The sequence below is a fragment of the Pempheris klunzingeri genome, chromosome 4 (genome assembly GCF_042242105.1).
Source record: "Pempheris klunzingeri isolate RE-2024b chromosome 4, fPemKlu1.hap1, whole genome shotgun sequence".
Classification (NCBI taxonomy): Eukaryota; Metazoa; Chordata; class Actinopteri; order Acropomatiformes; family Pempheridae; genus Pempheris; species Pempheris klunzingeri.
In genome coordinates this window covers 16,274,286-16,291,831 of record NC_092015.1, presented here as the reverse complement: position 1 = coordinate 16,291,831, position 17,546 = coordinate 16,274,286, and the positions used below count along the sequence as shown (strand labels likewise).

General features: G+C 42.3%; 1 protein-coding gene across 1 annotated transcript; it reads right to left on the bottom strand.

Moving 5' to 3' along the window:
* Nucleotides 1-1,697: 1,697 nt before the first annotated feature.
* Nucleotides 1,698-10,777, bottom strand: fzd4 (frizzled class receptor 4). The gene is made up of 6 exons (XM_070828942.1): nucleotides 10,514-10,777; nucleotides 7,425-7,562; nucleotides 6,826-7,212; nucleotides 6,106-6,251; nucleotides 5,243-5,490; nucleotides 1,698-5,029 (listed from the first exon to the last, which is right to left on the bottom strand). Exons 1-6 carry the CDS (start codon nucleotides 10,775-10,777, stop codon nucleotides 4,611-4,613), a joined length of 1,602 nt encoding a protein of 533 aa, XP_070685043.1. The 3' UTR covers nucleotides 1,698-4,610.
* Between the last annotated feature and the right edge of the window lie 6,769 nt (nucleotides 10,778-17,546).

Here is a 17,546-nt window from a genome sequence, read left to right as displayed (position 1 = left end):
AATCAGTATTTAGAGTTAGCTGTTTGCTGTTATGGATTTGTACATGTGACAACTTACTGTATCTCTAATTAACCACTGAAATGCGAAAATGTCAGTCGAAAAAAATGCAAACTGGGAGTTTGTTACAGACAGAAAAGAACAACTGAAGCATGTTCTCTCATACATACTCATGCACACACTCATGAACAGAAAAAACCATCTAGGGTATGAATTTCAGAGCATTGAACTCATTTAACTCCTCCCCTTTCTGTGTGTGTGTGTGTGTGTGTGTGTGTGTGTGTGAGTGAGAGAGTGTGTGTTAGTGTGTGTGTGTGTGTAGCCACATCTGGAAACAATAGAGCAGTAGATGCTGTCACTTTCCCTTTACCTCAGGCTTTTGAGTGAGTTCTTAAACAAACACTCAATTCACTCACAGTAAATTACAGGAAGGCAATCTGAGCTGTAGACTTAGAAATTTGACTTTCTTTCTCTCCCTTTTGCCGACACATACACACAGACATACACACACACACAAACTCCAGCATGCCCAGAATTAATCAGTTTCTACAGATGCAATTTTACCCCAGCACTGGTAAATTACAGCCTAGCGTGCATTAAGTGTAATTGTAAAACCAAATTACAACTAATTTTGAAGTGGGGGGGGGAGTGCGCGTGCTTCTGTGTGGGTGTGTGTGTGTGTGTGTTGGAGAGGTTGTAAGTTCATAGCTGATGAGATGTGATTGACGGTACAGCAGTGTTTACACAGTATAATCACTGTGTTTCCACTGCGGATTCAAAAGTAATTTAGTGGTTATGGAGCATTTCTGATCCTGACCCAAAGTAACTGTTGAACAGAAATGCAAAAGATCAAACCAGCGTCGCTGCCGTGTAGACGTGTAGAGTTATCAGGGTTAAGAGGATGCATACAATTCCTCAAGAGTGTTGAGTGCATCAACACTTCATTTGTCTCATCAGACAAGAGGTGGCAGCATTGCTCAACGCATTAATAGAGCTTATTTGAGAGGTCTCACAAAAGAGTTTTAGACGCAAGATATTACACGGACAAAAACCTCACTCACACTCTTAAGGAGGAATGGAATTGTCTGTAGTGGACACAGTGAAGCAGGATTACTCATTAACCCCTAATCTTTAACGTCTGCTCTGAATCTATGAAATGGTGTGTTTATTTTACATGTCGATGTACATGTTGGAGCTGAGGTGATTAGTCATTTGGTACATTAGTCAATTGATGGAGTTTATCAGTATCTTTTTTGACAGTGAATTGACTTTTTTAGGAGACAAAAAAATCCAAACAGATGTGAGAATTTTCTTGAAAGCAGGACACCTTTTGCGTTTTGAAATATTGGTCAGATAAAACACACCATTCATGTTACCTTGGGCTTGAGGAAATTAGAACAGGTACTTTTGTACCTTTTTTTCTGACATTGTATTGTATTGTATGTCAAGATTGATCAGTTAATCGTGAAAAAAAAATCAGCAGATTTAGTCGATAATGAAAAATATAATTAGTTGCATTTTCTGTTGCACTTATTTGAAACACACTCTCACACACTTGTACTTCTATCTTAGATGTCCTCACTCTGCTGGTAAAAATGCAGCTTCTGGTCCTCACTATGTAGTACAAGAACACACACACACACACACACACACACACATATATACATATGGGTTCATAAATTCAGAAAATGGCGTCAGGCTATCGGAAACCAAAAAGTTTTTATTCATCATCTTCTTCTGATACAAAAGTGTTTTTAAATAACAAACAAGTTTTAAAATTTTGTCACTTTTTTACAAGGATAAATTAGCAATTTCTTTATAATACATTGATGACATCATCAAGACAATGAGTTTCCTCCACAAAGGAACAGTCTGGACCTTAAAGGCTACGATCAGTGTTGGCCAACTGACCCCAACACTGATTCATATCTGGGCATTTACAAATCTGTATTACCAGTGGTTCTCAATCTTCATTAGGCCATGGTGCACGCTCGCCATGTTTCAGGGCTCAGCCATTCAGTGATTGTTTGGAAATGTCACCTGAAGCTCAGTGTGGTCATACATGAATCGACGGCCAAAACACGAAGACGGTTGAACAGGGAAACTGCATTAGCTCAGAGGGGCGGTGGTCAGAGGTTAATTCAATTCACTTTAAGTCAATGCAATGTTTGTTTGACTTGGAAATGTAATAAGTGTGCCATGGTATGCTGGCTTGAGAAACGCTGTTTTTTCAGGGTTCTAGGTTTCATCAGAACCAACAAAAGTGTATTTGAATGCAATAAGGGTGCTGTTACATTTAATGTATCTTGGGGAAAAGGCAGCCCTCACAGTTTTGTGTCTCATTCCAAGCATTAAGTATTACATACCTGTCACAGGGTGTTTGAGGCACTATCTGGTTTCAAATGACACACACCGGGGCAAATCTCCAAATTACTTAAGGCCTTAAACATTTGAATTGCCCGGAACCAAATTTTCTTGACTCGACTTACATGTAGAAGGCGTAATGTGACACACATGCCCCACATATATGTTCAAAGACTCAATGAAGGATAGACTGATAGATTGTCAGGCAAATATACGGCACACAGGATGCAGAATTCGGTGAATGCAGCAGTAAGACATGATGGACCGGGAGTTAGTTATTGTAATTAAAGCTTATAGCACTTTCTATAAGCAGTTAATGAGAGAAACTGCAATTAAAGTGGAAGGAGATTATCAACAAAATGCACCGCTAGAGACAAGGAATAGAAATTCTGTCTCCATCATTCATGAAATTCTGAAATGTAATGTACAATAATCTTTTCCAGGGATGACTTGATTGTCTGGGAAATGAGCCATGATGCAGTGGACGAGGTTAAAGAGAAACAGGCGGGTAGAGGGCCACTGAGAGCATCAGACAGACAGACAGACAGACAGACAGACAGATATGCAGGCAGAACAGACACGCAAATTAATAGTGCCAATTTCATTGTGCTTCTGTGATGGCCTCATGGAACATGAGGGGTTTAAAAGAAGCAGATGCATGCACATAGAGTGAAAGGATTATTATCATTGTGTTTGTCTGTATTTAAGCTGCTGCATGAGATTCGTGGGAACTGATTCTTAAGTGTGTACACCTGCATACATGTGCATGTGTCTGAAACCACTCTTTATTGCATAATGTGTCTTTTGGCAAGTGATTGTCTTATAACCTCTAATTCCTTAACCTGCCTCGGGTCTGATGTTTGGCGAAGAAGGCAGAGTGAATAATTTAATTTCCTAGATTTCATGGTAACTCAAGAGTATATATAGTGCAGGGTTTCCAAGAAGACTGCACACACATCATTCAAGGTTAGCTGAGCTTCTCTTAGACTACTGAGGTAAAACACACAGGCCTACATTTCCCAGACGCCTTACAGCTTCCACATTTATGGGTCAATAAAAAGGCACAGCTGGGGTACTCCCAGGATTCATTGCGGTGCAACTTCATAGCTACCACAGACTAAAAAAAAAGACGTTAAAAAAATAATCTCTCATAATGTTTCTCTGTCTGCTCTTGCCTTCACAATATTCGCAAGAAACACGATTGTGAATTGGTTTCTACTCATTTGAGCAAAATGCCACACCAGATACATTTTACTGCAGAGTTCATAGTGAAAACTGACAAAACCCTCCATGTCAAAGGCTCTTTGCATATTTAATATACTGTGTCATGATTTATTATTAGTCCCATCACTGCCGTCCCTGGTACTGCACTTGTGACAAGCGCAGACACTTCACATATTGTTTATAATTATAGTGCGTTATTACAGCTTAGAGCTGGTTTCCCAAAATAATCTGAGCAATGAAATCACCCGTTCTTCTATATTGCAGAAAAGGTTCTAATTTACAAAAATGTATAACAGTGTTGTTCAAATGTAAACACATCACAGGTTGAAGGCCATATTTTATATGTTGTCATCAGGTTTTAATTAGTTTTGGTCTGGTATTTTGTTGTTTTTACTTTCCCGTGTGGACACGAAAACCCACAGGAACTCAAGTTGTCAGATGCTTTTGGGAAACGTCAACCTACATCTGTATAATGTCTGCACCAGGGCCCTCCAGTGTAAAATTCAAAACTTCAAAAGACCCCAAAAAGACACAATGGTATAAGGGTTGCTGTATCCAGCAGGTTTAGTCTCTTCTGCTGGGAGCTCTGGAGAAAAGAGAGGCAGAGAGGTAGACTTGGTGCTACACAGCTTACTGGTGTGTCTGGTCTGCATATTGATGCCTCTGTTCTGCCTTTCCCGTTCCTCTTTCTCCTTCATTTTTTCTTTGCTTTCTCTATCTCTCTGGGCAAAGGGAGTCTAACGGAGGTAGAGAGGCTACTGTTGCTACTTATGTACGACCCAATAGTCCACTTTCCTCCTCCTTAAACCGTTAGAGGCACAGAGTCGCTTACAGGGAGTTCCTTATGGACTTTCGGCGAGCTTTAATGATGCCATTACATCCAGTGGCTTCCTATGTCCCTGTGTCATATTGCTCATCTCTCCGTCTTTCCTGCCATCTCCATCTTTCATTTGGCAGAGCGAGTTTCTGTTACGTGAGAGAGAAGCAGGCTGAAGTCCATTCCTGTTCGTTCTCTTTGCTTCTGGTCACACCACTGTCTCGTTGCCTTTCCCCGGTTTGATCCAGCCCTCGCCCGGCGCCCTCTTGCCCCCTCGGCTCGGCCTGCTGTCCCTGAGCAGGCGGGCAGAGCAGCGCTGCCAGGTGTGGAGGGTTTTCGCTGACCAGATCCACATGCCCGACGTGATGCCTACAAGCAGTGACATGAAGATTCGAAGCATCTCTGATGCCACGTATGAGTCCCGGGTGCTGGCCCTGAACTCCCCCCAGTGAGAGAGCTGGTAGAGATAACAGCCAATGACGGTGGACGCTGGGACGGTGTAGAGGACGGAGAACACTCCGATCTTCACCATTAAACGCTCCAGCTTGTCTGTTTTGGCGCCGTCCTTCTGCAGATTGGAGCGGATCTTGAAAAGAGCCACTAGGCCAGCACAGATGAACAGAGTGCCTGAAGTGCAGAAAGGAAAGCAATAATCATATAAAAGGACCATCAGATTGACAAAGCAGAATGAAAGTCATATAAAGCAATAAATGAACTGAGTGATTGTATGCTACAGAACGTTTGTATATGAAATATAGTTTTATAGACACTAATTGTAGTAGATAGCAGTAAAGTCTCATCTAAATAGATACTTTGATTGCACTATCATGTTTTTAATACCTATTAGAAGATATGTGGCCAGTGGTGCCACCACAAAGCCTGTGAGCGCCTCCTGCTGCTGGTTTCCTACATAGCAGAGTCCCGTCAGGTCGTCTGCATCCACCAGTCTCATTATGAGGATGACGATGGTTTTGACGGCTGGGATGGCCCAGGCTGCTATGTGGAAGTAGGAGCTGTGCATCTCGATAGCCTCGTGGCCCCACTTCAGTCCAGCAGCCAAGAACCAAGTGAGGGTCAGGATCACCCACCTGAGAGAGAGCAGGGAGAATAAACATGTAGTTCTCAGTCTAACTGAACTGGCATTTATTTAGGTGACAATCAAATGAGTCCTGGAAGACAAGATGCTGCCACAACACTGGGCTGCTGTTTACTGATAGTTACTCAAAACCTAAAAAAAGCTGGAAGACAAATACCAGTATTGTAATTCGCTCATCATGACACCAGATAGAAATGAGTAGCATAACTGTGGTCATAATTAAGGAGAGAGAGAGAGAAGTCCTTGGGCTTTTCAGTCTGTTTCTCTTCCAAAAGGGAGCAGTGGAAGACAAACAGGAAAACGAGGGCAAAGTGAAAAGGAAGAAAAAGAGCTGTGGCAGCAGTGTGTTTCCACTGCAACTGTAGTGCAGCACGCACTCAAAAAGTGGCATTTTTACAAAGGCTGCCTTTGTATGTGGAAATGAATCCATGTAGCACAGAGACAGGATAGTTAGACTTTAAAGAAAACAGGATGAAAGTCTCGTGTTCCATTTGTTCCCCCTAAAGTCCATTCACAACACTGTTGGTGACAATGGGACAAAAAAAATGAATGGATTTATACAGTAAAAAGCGTGTGTGTGCGTGTTGCTGTGTTTGTTGGTACTTACCAGAGTGAGGAGGCCATGCCGAAGAAATAGAGCAGGAGGAAGACTATGGCACAGCCGGTGCTCTTTAACCCTTCTTGGACTAGAATTGGTACTGCTGCAGCATCCAGGTCACAGGAAACACGCTCCCTCCCTAAAGTCAACCGCACCTGCAGGACAGGACAGAAAGTGGCAGTGGAGAGAAAAAAAGAAAAGAATAACAAAGGGGTAGAGGTTCTTATTAGATATCAATCAAAGACAAATGATTCTGATCATACAGACTGAACCTATGACTTTAGATCTCCTCTGTGTTTAGTGATGAATACAAAAACAACTAAAGATAAAGTACCTTGTTATTATCACTATTTAATTAATATTTTGACTTTTGTCTGTTTTCTGGGTCGACTTTTCTGTCTTGGATTTTCAATATTTTTTTTTAATCTTAGTTTATTGGACAAGGACAAAGCTCAATGGGGGAGGGGAATCTGTAAATGAGCAGGACTTGGCCTAGTAAGCTCATTTTCATCTGCTGTCATTAAAAAAGGCAAAAACAAGAAAAAAAGATTAAACCTCTGTATCACATACATCCATATGCAGTACTATATATATATATACACACACACACACACACACAGTACTATACATTAAGCTGAATGTATTGTCTTTATTTCACAGTTTTCTGGTCATCATTGTGAGACATCAATGTCCCCAAACGATTACTACAATACTGAATCTCCCACTTACCAGGTAGGCAACGCTGTACAGATTGCAGCACATAGATAGGAAGATGATGGGCCTTTCAGGGTAGGAGAAGCGCTGCGAGTCCAACAGAAAGGTCAGGACCGTCAGAGTGGTCGACAGGAAACACAGCACGGCCCACACCGCCATCCATGCGTCTGTGAAGACTTTGGCCCCTCGTCGGTAAAGGCCGCTGTCGTAGCCACACTGGAGGGTGCAGCTTTCAGTCTGTTTTAACCAGGTGTACTGGTCAGGTGCGGATCCCAATGCCTGACACTCCTCCTGGTGGGGAGGGGGGCGGACGGGCTGGTAGGGCGGGTCCTCGTCCCCTGGGCCCTCCATACACATGTGGTTGTGGTCGTTTTGAGGTGGGAAGAGGCTGCAGTTGAGCACCTGGAGAGGAGACATGATGAGAAATTGCATTTTAGGTTGCTTATTATGTTAAAATTTGCTAATTTACACAAACTTTGTCTTTTTTTTTTTTTGTCCTAAAAGAACCTTTTCTTTCTTAATACTTTGGTTTCTTGTATTGCATTTTCCATATCCTAATCCTAAAGCTACATTTGTTAATGTATGCAGGATGTTCTTGTGATGACGAGACTCACCTCGGGCCATATGAAGCCAAACTCGTGGAGCACAGGGAGGCATTTTCTCTTGACGGAAAGACACATGCTTCCACATGGGCCAATGGGGATGGGAACCTTGTCTGTGCACATTGGCACATAGACTGAGCACAGGAAGAACTGGAGGAAAAAAAGCAGATAAAGGGATTTCTAGTTGAACATTTTACTCTTAGTGTAATTTCATAGCATGCAGCAAAGACTGACTGTGTATGTATTCAAATAAGAGTGATTCTACAGAGAAACATTGACGCTGTAAATACACTAAGAGTGTAAAGGTATCCGGTATTATGTCATATTTCAGGGCACAGCTTTATTCTTAGTAACTTACTAAGGTAAACCAGGTCAGTTGTGCAGTGTTTGTTAAAGTGGAAACAGTGCTGTGACTATATTACAACAGGATTGCAGTTAATAGGTGGCTTACACCCTTTAGTTGCATATGTGGATCCTCCATCTACTTGCATATTACACTTGCTATCCTTCTGCTTTCTCTACCTTTACTTTCAATATGTTACATCATCTCCTGAAGTGGCGAGTCTCCATTTTCACTTTGAATTAAAAACAAAAAAAAAAAAATCAAAACCGAAGTCAAAAACACCACAGCCAGCAGTAACCTGCTCCAAGGTTACACATACAACTCTGTGTCTTTAAAAACAATCTGTGAACTTAACAACACTGAGGGCATGTGCCATGTAATGCCCCATAATCCCCCCTCCCTAATCCAAGGCTCAGTTTTCTCTGTCCCATGGCAATGGTTTTGAAATAGATATCTAAGTGAGGTTTATGAAGACAGTGAACTGTCTGAAGTCACATTTGACTGTTGTGATGAGAGATGGTAGCGATGAGAGGGAAGAAGTAGTCTGGGGTTACAAAAGGTTGTAGTTTTAAGTGATTTCATGCCTTTGCAGTGAAATCTCTTTGACACCAGAGTGTAAAATTGTGCCAGACTCATGATAAGAAAATACACAAAAGCAGAGAGCACATTTCACTCAGCTACCTTCAGGTAAAGGAAACAAACATGCGCTCCAGGAGCTTGGACGGGGTGACGGTCGACTTTAAATGCTTAAGTGTGTTAGAGTGGAGGGTTTGCTGCCAAATTTCATTTCAAAAATACCAAAACTTTAAGTGGGCTATAATAGGAATAATTTTTGGGGGGCTTGTAGCCTTGATCCAGTGATAAAGAAAACCCAGCTTGAAATCAGCCCTTGAACGGAGCCCAAATGAAACATGAATCCAAGAAGGGTGTCAAGGTTGGGAAATAAATACACTTGAACATTATACGACTCTTACTTTCTCTGAGAGCTGATTTGCAAAGGAAACATAGAATTTGTGCGTTTACACCCGCGATGAATAAATTGTACAAGAATGAAAGATCTAGAATCAGTGAGCTACTGTTACTGTTACACCTACAGAATAATATTATTTCTACATTACATGCAGTCTGGTCTTGTGATTATGAGCCTAAACTGTGATCCAATAACTCCTTACTGTGTTTCTGAAGAAGTATAAGATTTCAAAATCAGTTATCTAAGTCAAAGGCAACTTCCTTTAAGCCCAATTTGTTACCTCTGTTCTCCGATCAGTATCGGGGTTGTAGCGCAGCTTTTATCTCTGCAAATGGAGCAGACGGGCTGATCTAGAGACAGTATTGAGTTTCTCACCACAAATAGAGAATCTTTGTCCCCAGACTGAACCATATGTATCGCACTTATGCCGACTATCTTGCGGGTTGTTTGAAGTGAAATTGACAAAGTTGCCCAGTGTGTTAATGTGATTGTACAAGACTAAATCCAAAGGTTTCTAAAAGCAGACGATACTAAATTAGATACATTTCTGGTATTTCTCACGGTGAATTGAGTGCGTACTATACCAGCGGCAGTAATGTAACACATTCTGGGTGTTTTCCCCGACTGTTGGTAACCTGAGCGCTGTCACTTCACTGCTAAAAGCTGCTCCGGTTACTAGTCAGGAAGCCTCCCATTAGAGCAAATGTTAGGGGATACGGTTTCCCTTTCCCCTTTCCTCCCTATTTAGCGTGTGAGAGAGAGAGAGGAGGGGGGAGCAGCTAATCTTACAGGACACTTTTCAGCTGGTGGAGGACAGTTTGATTTTATGCTGCAGTTGCTCGTTGTTCTGTCTGACTATCTCACACACAGGCACACAACTGTCTCTCTGTATTAATATTATTTATAGTATTGACAGTATTAACACTGTTTTAATTTAACTTGTCAGAATTAATGTTGTCTCAAAGATAAGGGTGATAAGAATCACAAAACGTCTTCACAGACAGTACAGAGAGCAGCTTCCTCCAAATACTGACACAAACGAGCATCTGGGAAACAGTTTTCATGTCTTTGTATGCTGATGTCTACGTATGATCAAATGTGTGTAAGAAGGTATCTGTGAATATGAGGATATCACAAATCATGTAACGCCAGAAAAAAGTCAACACTGTCCTTTCAAAATTTAATCTAAAGTAAAATCTCTCACACAAGGAAGAGGACCCATCTAATTTTTTCTTACATGGTGCATGAGGCAAACAAGCAGCATTTGTCTTAGGACACTGAGGGCACCATTGTGAACCAGAAGACAGTACAGTATATATGGCACTGAAGACTCAGCTGTTGCTGTGAGGGGCATGAACTCAGAATGTCAACAGACAGAGGGGGCATTTTCATTGAAATTAGCATGACAGCCTGGCACAGCAGGAAGGCAGGGACCCCTCCACTTATTTTAACTCGATGGGGGTCAGCCTATATTATGCTCCTCATTATCACTGGCACCATCAGTCTGAACAGCTCCACTATTGCTAGTGGCTCCCTGTCATGTGCTCTGGGGCCACACTGGCTCTCTCTCTCTCTCTCTGCACACACACACACACACATACACACACACACACAAATATAGCAGACTGTCTGGACTCAGCCATGCCTTTATACAGTCCAGGATCAGTGTTCCTAAATCTGTGCATGTGACAGCTCCAGTGTTTGCTTTTAATAACACACCAGTCTATTCTGTTCCGATGTGTGTGTGTGTGTGTGTGTGTGTGTGTGTGTCTCGCATCAGTCCCGTACCTTGAGCTGGCTGGAGCAGCCGTACTGTATGAGCGGTGTGAACGTGGTCAGCTGCAGCTCGGCGTCCGACTGCAGCACGTTGCCGACCAGATTGGGCATCTTGGTGACGTTGTAGCCGAGACCCTGGCACATGCTGATGCGGATCGGGTCGCAGGTCATTTCCTCCACCTCATCGCCGAAAGCCTGCACCACGCAGAGCGTCCCGACCAGCCCGGACAAGACGAGCAGAGCTGCCCCGCTGAGCCACACCATCACCCCGGGCATGGTCACCGCGACACTGTGGGGTGGATGTTGGCACAGTTGTATCTCCTCAAACACAAAAAGTTACGGTCTGGTCTCCCTGGGAACCGCGGCGCGTGGATATAGTCCAGCAGGAGTGGAGCGCGTGTAGTCCGTGCGTATTGGAAACTATAACATCCAGCTCCGAACCATTCAATAGGTTAAAATATCCAGTTTAAAGTCATTGCAAGACAACCAAAAGCGCGTTTTCAATTCAAATAATTATCATCTGCATTTTTTCTAAAAACAAAACATACATTTGGTTAAATCCCGCAGTTCTTGCGTTATTTCCCGTGGTTGGCTCCGTGCGGAGGAGCGCAGCGCAGCGACGAGCTCCAGCGGTCCGGTTTTGCGCCTACTGCCTGCGTGCGTCCAGCTCTAAACTTTATTGTGTCTGTGAGGAGAGACTGTTTTGCCCGAGAGAGAGGAGAGCCCACCAATCCATGCGCGGGAGTTGGGTTTCCCTGGCCAACCCCTGACCAGGAGGGCGGGACCCGAAAGTAAAATAGAAGAGCGAGCCTCACCTCCTCTCCTCTCCCCCTGCCCACCCCCTCTCCTCCTCTCCTTTCCTTCAGCATTTTCTCTCCTTGTCTCGTTCCCTCTTCCATCCTGTTCTGCTCTGTCCTCGCTGCGTTCCCTCTTCTTCTTCTTCTCCTCCTCCTCCTGCAAAGGGAGAACCAGCGAGCAGTCCCCAACTAATTCTGACAATATCCAGAGCCTGTATTTAGACTGGCAGATGTGGCTTACATTTGTTTTTATTGGATGTATTTTTAGAAAATAACCATCTGAAAAGTTGATTTTTCTCTATGAATGTGTGTGAGTGTGTTTATTTTATATTTAAAGTCCCTAATGGTCTTTTAAGCCTGTCTGGAACTTCACCACAGGTTCCACTCTCCTCCTCTAAAGGCCCGTCAGCTTTAAGTGCTCGTGACATTGTAATTGAAAGTAGGGCCTTAAGTGATGCCGAAGCATTGGAAATCTGTTTTGCATTGCAATGAATGCACATACTGGACAGGTTTTGTTTGCTGGTGGCACCCAGGGAGAGGACTTCTCCTTTACAGCATGAAACTAGCAGTGAAGAGTGTTGTTTTGGCTTTTCACTGTTGTAGAAATGGACTTGGGTGAGAAAGGACTTGCTGCAAATATTTCGGGAGGAGTAAAGCTCAAGGAATACCTGATTTGTGTTTTCGTCCAAGTGATTTGAACGATTCCGAGACTGTTTATGCATCTGCCAGGTGTAATTTAACTCAAGAGCTCCACATAATTTTTTTCAAATGCAATAAATACCTGAAGCCCATTCTCATGTTACTTTGCCCAGAATTTAAATGAAACAAGATTCACATGTGACTTTCAAACAAGTGATGCTTTATTCTTTTTTAGCTAAAATATTCAACTTGATCTACATTCATCCAGAGTGAGAATTCTGAATTCACACAGCTTCCACCTATTCAGGTTGTGACTGCATGTCAGCATCATTTACCAAAGTGTTGACAGTCTGAAGCAACTGGATTTGGTCAAGATCATTTGGTACTAAGATTACACACATTGCCCAGACACACACACACACACACACACACACACACACACACAGATGCTAATGCACACAATGAGAAAGAATGGCTGGACTCAAATATCCTTTTTCATCTCAGACCTATCAATCTTTGTCTGCTTGAAGACATGAAGACACGAGGAGCCAACACAGACAGAACTGCCAGCAGACAAGAACAATCCTATTCAAAACCACACACTTCCTAAATTAACTGTAAAATGATTTGAATGAAATGAAGATGCCAAACTGCTTAAAAACTTGCATCAGTACTAATCCTTTGCTCTGCTCCTGTGTCTTTATCTTGTGTCAGGTATTTCTAGGGAGTTGCTGTTGATAAGAGACTTGACTTAAGCATAAATGCTTAAAACGTGAAAAAATCTGCAGCAGTCTGGTTGGCTGGTCTCATTGTGCTGCCGTGTTTTCCCTGCTGGATTATGCTGTGATGTTTAGGAGAATCCAGTGTGACAATTGATTGGCAGCAGCAATGACCTCTCCACCCAGCCCCCAACACACAGGCACGTCTCTCTGTGCATGCAGACACACAAACACACACATTCGCATACACACCATCCCCCTCTGCTGCTCTTTGACTGAACCTGGGGTCAAGACCTGAAGTAATTAGCACTGAGCTGAAACAATAGAGTGTGCCCTCAAGCCGATGGTTATCAGGGGCGTGGCGTGTGTGTGTGTGTGTGTGTGTGTGTGTGTGTGTGTGTGTGTGTGTGTGTGTGTGTGTGTGTGTGTGTGTGTGTGTGTGTGTGTGTGTGTGTGTGTGTGTGTGTGTGTGTGTGTGTGTGTGTGTGTGTGTGTGAGTGTGAGTGTGTGATGCAAAAGAAAGAAGTGAATGTATAGGAACATGAAAAAGAGAAAACTTGAAACCAGCCAAATCTCAATTTGAAAAACTTGTGAATATTTTAGCCAAGAGCAAATAAAACACCCCCCCCCCTCCCTTTTTTTGGATCACTGTGGCTGTGCTTTATCAAGTCAATTAATGCAGTCAATTAACTTTAACAGCAGATGTAGAGAAGAAGTGTCGGGCAAAGCAGTGTGAGGTAAGGAGTTGCAGCAGCACATAATCGGCCTGAGCCACCAGCACACTCCGTACTCTCTGTTTACTTTCACAGTAGAGTGTGAATAGCAGGGGTGAGCAGACAACGTGTTGGAATTGACAGACTAATGACCATCACACTGAGTGGATAATGAACCCAGTTGCTCTTCAAGCCATAAAACCACTGAGTTAATAATCGAACAGGCTTTCCCATTAAAAGTGACATTTGGCTGTTTGCAGCTACATTCAAGGCCTCAGATATCAATAAAGCTGAGACAGTGCATGTCTGGCTGTTCGTAACAAATTACTTTAGTACTTTGGTTTTCAAGAATCCTCAAGGAGCGGATTTTCTTGCATCCTACGTCTACGCACAAATGGCTTTCTGACCAAACCAGCAATCAGCTGCAGGAGGAAATCAGGCTGCCAATATTCGGGTTAGTGCAAGCCTAACATAAACATTTATACCCGCTAGTTAATTGATGGTGACTGTATGGAAAACAGTCGTTGTGGGCTGCAGAAGTGGGCCTTGGACACAGTAAATATCCAATCAAAATGTATTAACAACGTGATGTGGATAGCGGGAAGTGGGAGGTTGAGGAAGGTTTAGGAATTTCAGCTGTGCGTGTCACTGATGGCAGCGACTGGACCAACTATGATGATAATATGTATTTAAAAAGATTCTCTATCAGTTGTACAGATTTGTCTTTCCTAGAACTGTGAGGGCTGCAGAGTGTTCGTTCATATCATTAAACTATATTTGAAAACTCACTCACAGAGACGTCACGCTGCATATCTTGTGTTGTTTGTTTTGCAATCCAGTGCGGCTGATTTCCACTGCTGTAGGCCAAGCAAAAATAGTCAGGGCTTTCTAATTATCTATGCCACACTGTTTCCTCCAACACAACATTCATGTGATTCTCTTTGCGTACTGATGCCAGCAGAAAGGACCCAGTGGTGTGGTTTTCCTTCCCAAATTACCCACCCTTGCTAAGAGCTTGATGGTTTAATGCTTAAGAGCCCTGCCTTTGGAAGGACATGTGCCCTGGCTGGCCTGGGATCAAACCTCCCCACAGTCTTAACTTCCCTAATCCCTACTCTGCATCACTGCCACCTTTGTTACTTCCACAATAACACGAAAAAAAAAAAATACATGTGCAGAATTATAGGTACCACATGAGGTAGACTGTCTGGCTAAATATAATAAGTGAGCACCTATTTTATCCTTTAATTCAGCTTCAGTCTGAAGTTATAGGGAGGATTTGGGGGGAAAAAAGACAGGTAAAAGAAACATTTCTGTCTTGACAGAGTTTGGGGATTTAGATGTCTTCCAGTCGATCCTGAAATCAGACCTTGTTGGAATTCCCTTTTATCAAAAACTATATAAATCTATATCTACTTTATAATAACACCTGCTGTTTTAGCTCGAAAACATGCAGTCTCAGTTGGCGTAACTGCTGGTTTGGTGTTGCAGCATTGATTTATGATAATTAATAATGTAATCTCCCTTGAGTAGACAGCTGAAATGCTCAGTGATGCTAAGATCAGCTCCAGTGCTGATATGGGCAGGGACTGCATCTGCCCTTTAGTGATTCAATACCAGCTGTTATAAATTAACTTCCTCTGCTAACTTCCTCTAGTTTTGGCGATGTAATGACAATTCAGCGTTGCATGTTCATCATGTTTGGCTCATTTTTTATGACATAAAAACAAATCACGAGATATGTTAAAGGGAAGTTGCTTTTGTCATGTAAAAACATTCTGTAGTTAAGATCTCATCTGAAGATAGGAAAAACCTATGAGTGTGTATCACAAGAAACTCTCTCTCCTCTAAGTGTGCGGTTGTCTCCCATGTGGAGCAGTCTGCCTCTTCTCCTTCTAAATGAATACGTAAACATGTTAGGTTGACCACAGCCCTGTTGAGGCCAACTTGGTCTTGCTGAGGGAATGTAACCATTCTAACCTTTCAGCTTGGCAGGCAGAGTGAAAGGCAGAACCCCTGAGGACAGAAAGAGAGACACAAGTGTGTATCAGTCACCAGATAGCATCTTATGGCTGGATGCCCAATCCCTTAGTCCTTGAAGTGTGGTATTAATAGGCCTGCCAACTCCTTGGAATGGTGTGAGTGTGCATAACTGCGAATGCTCTGCATGCAGGAGTGTGTGTCTGAAGCCGTGTGGCTTAACTTCCATGAATTTGGTATTTTTAAGCTTCTGTGTGCTTGAATGCAGGTGTTTTTGGTAGGTGGGTCTTGCGTGTGTGGGAGTAAAGGCCTGTGCTGATGTGGGGTTATGAGTGGGGAGGGGTTACTACAGGTGATCTGTCACCTCTGGAACAGCAGGCTCACATTACCCTTCTGTAGAGAGCCACACACAACCACACACGGCTGCACACACACACACACACACACACACACACACACACACACACACACACACACACACACACACACACACACAACCACACTTTCTTTAACTCTCCTCCATTACTCTCGCACTCTTACTCAATCTGTTACCTCTCTCGCTCTCTCTGTACCACTCCCAGCCTCCCTTATTAAAGCTGCCAGTCATCTGCTCCTCTTCTGTTTCTAACTGTAAATTGCAAACGTTAAGTAACAGTTTTTTCTCCATTTCTTCTCTTGCTCTGTTTCTTGATGCTGCCATAAAGCTGTTCCCTACAAGACTGTTTGTCTTTTTTTGCACTCTCACTATTTCCTTTTTCATTTCACATGATTTCCATTCGCTGTTTTCTGCTGAGATGGATGAATCGGTGCAGGTGATTTACACATCCCTGAGATGAAGTACCTCGATATCACCGTCATGTCAATCCAGTCAATTTAAGTAAACAGTTTTTCCTGAAAATGTCACAACATCTGTCAATATTATATCTCCATTACATGAAATTACAACTGATAGAGAATTGTATAAATTTCACCATAAATGGTTTCCTCAAAAAGGTTTTTTCTTTTTCTTTTCAATAATCTCATTATTATTTGACACTTTGGCAACATTGTTTTTTTTTTGGCATGAATGCAATAAAGACAGTTTGTATTGAATTGAATTGTTTCAGTCTGTCACAAAGACACCCAGGATGTTTCAGGGTTTACGTGTTCGTACAGAATCTACAGTTACCTATGACTACAGCTCCCATGCAGGGCTTGCCGTTAACCTTTTTGCACACTGTGGTCGCTGTCGCTGGTGGATTTCCAAGGCTATTAGCCACTCAGCATTTTTGTTAACCACAAATTTGTTGTTGGGAAATTGCATTTTATTTGATTAAAGTTGACTATGGTGTTCTTGAAGATTTACTCCAAGAACTATATTTGTGACCGTTTAAAATTGTAAATAACCACAGTAAATCATCATAAAATTAAATAATCCAGCTCTGATGAGCAGCTGCATGTTTTCCATACAAAAAGGAGCTTTACACACAACCTTAAGACATAAAAAGAGTAACTTCTTATTACATATAATAAAAGTGGATCAGGTGGTATAGCCCAGGTTGAATACAACCTTTGCTATATACAAACACAAAAAGAAAGTACGTCAGTAGGATCAGTGAAACATGATTAACCAGAGAACTCAGAACATAGTTGAATACAAACACCCTTTTAGACCATTTCGAGCTCTGGAGTTTATATACAGTGCTGAACTGTATGAGCTGTGCAGTATTAATCCCATTTGTGCTGCAGGGTTTGTAGAGGAGTATGTTTGGTAGGTAGGTACTGAAATATTCATATCGATAGAAAATCCATTGTATCACAAGGACTATAGGTCTTGTGCATTTCTCAACTTTAAATGTGACCTCTACATTCCTTGCCCTCATATAACATGAACGTTTGCAATAAGGTGTCTCTTATTTCTGCTTCTTTTTTTTTTTTTTAACACTTATGACCACATATTTTAAGCATTGTCAGCACAGTTTATCATCAATGAACTTGTTGCTAATGTCTACTCACCACCGACAGTCATGGGGTTTTGATGACAAATGTCATAGTCACTCCAGTGATACTCTGTGGGCCTGTGAGTTTCCACCACTAAACCATTCTCCAGAAACAGGCTAATTGTATAATAAATGATACTGTCTGCTTTATTTCAAATTTCTTTTTCTTTTTTTTTCTCTTTCCTTACTTAGGCCCTTTTACAATTCAAGTAGTAGAA